Source organism: Otolemur garnettii, unplaced genomic scaffold, assembly GCF_000181295.1.
Source record: "Otolemur garnettii isolate 467f Iridium unplaced genomic scaffold, OtoGar3 scaffold00101, whole genome shotgun sequence".
In the NCBI taxonomy this organism is placed as follows: Eukaryota; Metazoa; Chordata; class Mammalia; order Primates; family Galagidae; genus Otolemur; species Otolemur garnettii.
In genome coordinates, this window is record NW_003852496.1 from 2,905,587 (window position 1) to 2,909,546 (window position 3,960).

The 3,960-nt window shown below is 51.2% G+C and overlaps 1 protein-coding gene across 1 annotated transcript in view; it reads right to left on the minus strand.

The window, feature by feature from the left end:
* COPG1 (coatomer protein complex subunit gamma 1) overlaps nt 1-3,960 on the minus strand; it is a 29,437-nt gene that overhangs the window by 21,594 nt on the left and 3,883 nt on the right. Inside the window, exons 6-10 of the mRNA XM_003796204.2 lie at nt 2,905-2,980; nt 2,602-2,694; nt 2,079-2,165; nt 1,340-1,497; nt 1,112-1,245 (exon numbers count right to left, since the gene is read on the minus strand). Of these exons, the coding sequence (XP_003796252.1) occupies nt 1,112-1,245; nt 1,340-1,497; nt 2,079-2,165; nt 2,602-2,694; nt 2,905-2,980 (548 nt within the window). The remainder of the gene's footprint in view (nt 1-1,111; nt 1,246-1,339; nt 1,498-2,078; nt 2,166-2,601; nt 2,695-2,904; nt 2,981-3,960) is intronic.

Here is a 3,960-nt window from a genome sequence, read left to right on the forward strand (position 1 = left end):
TTTTTTTTTTTTAACTCCAGGTAGGATACAAGTATTTTTTTCTTAAAATAAGGTAACCCTTGTTTTGAAGGCTCTACTTAAATGTCTTTCATAATTCTGGAAATACAGGGGTAAAATAAGAATAAATGAATACTCAAATTAGAGAATGAATTCATTAGTAGTTACGTGAACCCTGTCTCTCAGCCTGACCAGGTTTATACCAGTATTACAGGAAATAGTAGAAAAACAGAAAGCCCAATCCTACAAACCTGCAAATCTAACCCCTGCTTCCACAGGGCCTGTCCTACCCAGCATGCTCTCCTTCCCCCGTGAATCCAGGTTTACCACCCTCAGAGCCTCCCTTTTTTAACCTCTCCACATAACCACTTAGCACCTCATCACACGCTTTCTATCCTTTGATGGCAAGATCCCTATACTCAGTGAAGGACCGCACAGAGACGGCATGAGACATTCCATGATCGGTGCTGAAGCAACTCAAGGCTGCTGGGTTCCCCTTCACAACAGCAAGTTAACAACCACACTGTGTTTACCACAGCGCCAGTCACTATATGATCTGTATAGACCACAAATGTTTACTGCCCACATAACCCCGTGTAACAGGCGCAACTATCATTCACATCTGAGATAAGGAAAAGAAGTGTGGGGAGGTTGTACGACCTGCCCAGGCTTGCTTACCTGGTACGGAGCAGAGCCAGAGCTCAAACCTGGGCTGCCAGACTCGTGTCCAGGCTCAGAATGACCCCCTGCACTGTTCCCTCCTTCAGCTGGATGGCTCAGCCCTAGTCTGCCAGCACTAGTTTCCTAGATGCTGGGTTCACCTACCAAGCCCTCCTCCTGTGGCTAGCCAGCCTCACAGGCTCCAGAGTGGACCTGAACCTCACCTCAGCCTCTTTAGTGGTAAGATGGAACTAAAAGCAGCCCACCCTCAAACGTGATGCATGTGAGGGGCCCTAGCAGAGAGCAGGTGCTTACTAGATACTGACTCCTTTTTTTAAACGCTAAACAGTGACCTATTTGAGGGTATTTTCTTCTTTTGCTCCAGCCCTTGTCCCAAGACCTAGTTCCCTGCAGGCATGAAGGTGTGGATCTGAGTGAAGGAACACCCAGTGACCTGACACAGCTGGGGCCAGCTCCTTTGCACTGCATCCTGGCAGATTGACAATGGCCGAGGCAGCTTCATAGACCACCATCTCATGCTTGTTACGTAAGCAGCTCTCGATGAAGTCAAACAGCGGGCTGTCATGGCTACAAAAGAACACGAGGCAACAACAAGTGTGGGGCGGCCCAGACCGATAAAATGAATGGGACCCCACACAGCTGGTGAGAGATGAGCCGTTACCTGCCGTCCTCCTCTTCCAGCTGCTTGCTGGCCACCCGGATCATCATGCAGTAGGCAAAGGGAGACTTCAGGCTGTGCCGGGTGAACTTGCTGATCATCTTACTGACCGCCAGGCGGTCATTCTTACGCACATGGTACAGGAGCCCTAGTGCATGGTACTAGAGGGCAAGAGACGGCAACAGAGTACAGGCATGTGGAGCTCATGTCTACTAACCGTGTGGCCCTGGGTCGGTCACCAAGTCTCTCTGGGCTTCAGGCTTTTCTATTCTAAGACGGGCATATGGCAGTTATTACACAGAGCGGAGGCAGCGATCGCCCCAGGTACTCCCTACATACAGCCCCCAGCACAACCCCTACCAAACCATAAATGTGTCTGTGATTCTTCTTCCTGCCCCCAATCTGGCAAGGGCCAACAGACACTGATGAAGACACTGGTGTCTCTTGATGAGAGAAAAGATGGGAGCAGGGCCCTAAGCATGGTCATTTAAGGTACTTCATGGGACACTTTAGGCAGAAAACCTTACTCTGTCACCTTACAACAACCTCAGTTGTAGACAGTCTCATCTCTGCTAACTTGCCTGAGGACTCATGGCCAGTAGTGGCAAAGCTAGGTGAGGAGGGTCAGACATCCTGGGACTCCCCTCCTGGAGATGTAAGGTCCCAGCATTTGTGGTGTGAGTCACAGTGGCCAGCCATGCAGCTATGTATTTTAAATATCACCCCTCTGCTCAGATCTCACCTGGACCATGATGTTGTCACTGGATGCTGCTTCCTGGGCCTCATTCACCCAGCGCTTGACCACATCAAAGCTGCACTTCAGCAGGTGCTGTGGGAACAGGGCACGTCAAGGGGTGAGCAGGCAGGATGTTCTCCACACCACACCTCCTGAGCCTGATGCTTGGTCTTCCCTCAGACACAGCCAAGGCCTCACCACTGTCCTGGTCCTCCGAGAATGCAGGCAAACTCAGATGGCTACCACTCTCACTTGCCCTGTCCTGGCTGAAGATACCTTGCTAGATCTAAAGTTCAATAATCTCTCACCCTGAGGGATGGGTCGAGGCCATCTACACCCCGCCCGGTACCGCCGCGCCCCACCCCACCTCCCCACTCCCCACAAGAAACCCAGAGTTCTCTGGCTCTCCTCACTGTGACAGAGGGCAGAACTCTTAGATTTCGGGTTACAGATACATTTTTTTCCTACTGGAAAGTGGCTTTGTTATTTTCTTCAATGCCACCCAGAGGGCCCCGCCATGGCTACACACCAGGGAAGACACCAGGGCAGAGCTGGAGACGCTGGGCACCTTGTCCACAATGGCCTGTTTCATGTAGCGCTCAATGGCTTGCAGCATGGTGCTCTACGGGCACGAGGAACAGGGCAGAGGGAGAGCCAATCAGTTCTCAGCAAGCCTCAGGAACAAGGTACAGGGGAGGAGCATGGGGTCCCTGCACCCCACCCCCACCCCATACCACCTGGTTCAGTGAAATGGGAGCCAACCAAAGCATGCAAAGGATGGCCCAAGAGCCTCAATGAAGAGGGCAGGCAGCAGGGAAGGGGTACAGCTCACATCAGTAATCTGGCAGAGGGCTCGCACGGCTGGGCCCCGGTAGTTGTCTTCTTTCCCGGTCATGTCTTTTGTCAGGCTGTGGGGCAGAAGGTCTCATTAGTGTGCAGGGCAGCTGGGCCTGTCCACTCCTCTCCAGGGGCAGTTCCCTGCCACCATACTCACCACAGAGTATTGCTGTCTCCTAAAAAGCACCCTCCCTCTGTTCCTGCTCCTGCAAGCCCAACTCCACATAGAAGCTGGAGGGATTTTTATAAAACTCAGAACTGACTGGGTCACTTCCGTGCTTTTACTGAAGTATTTCCATGGCTTCCTACTGCCCGCAACCTCAAGCAAAAGCTCCCTGAAGTTAGCCAAGGCCCTACTCACTACTTCCCAGGTCTTTGCACATGCTGTTTCCTTAGCCTTGAGCACCCCTCAGCCCTTACCTCCACCTGTCCTACTGTTACTTACTCATCCACCCAGACCATTCTGCTAGGAGGCCACTCCTGATCCAAACCAAGCTGGTGCTCTTCTGGTCTCCCCTCACAGCCCACCAAACTTCTCACAACAATCAGGCCTCAATGCCTGATTACTTCTGTGTAAATTCTGGGGCTGCAAAGATTGTGTTTGTCTTGTTTGCTGCATATTCCCAGAACTACACACAAGAACTGAAATACACTCAATAAATACTTTCTAAATGAACCTACAGGTGAATGTCTGACCCCTACCCTCAACTGTGGCAAAAAGAAATAGGGAGAACTGGGACCCAGTTCGTAATGTGATTATACTTGAGTCACACCCATCCCGATTCACTCCACCTGAAGTAGAAACCAGTAGTTAGTAAGCAAGCCTGTTTATAAACCTCCTGCATTCTCTGTGACCATTTTTCTTGTGTTTTTCCTGGTGTTTGCAGAAGTTCTAGGCTTGCTTGGTTGAATAAGAGGAATCAAGGGAAGGAAGTATTTGTGCTCACGTGAAGACTACAGATTAGGGGTCAGACGTGGTGGCTCACGCCTGTAATCCTAGCACTGGGAGGCTGAGGCTGGAGGATTGCTTGAGCTCGGGAGTCTGAGACCA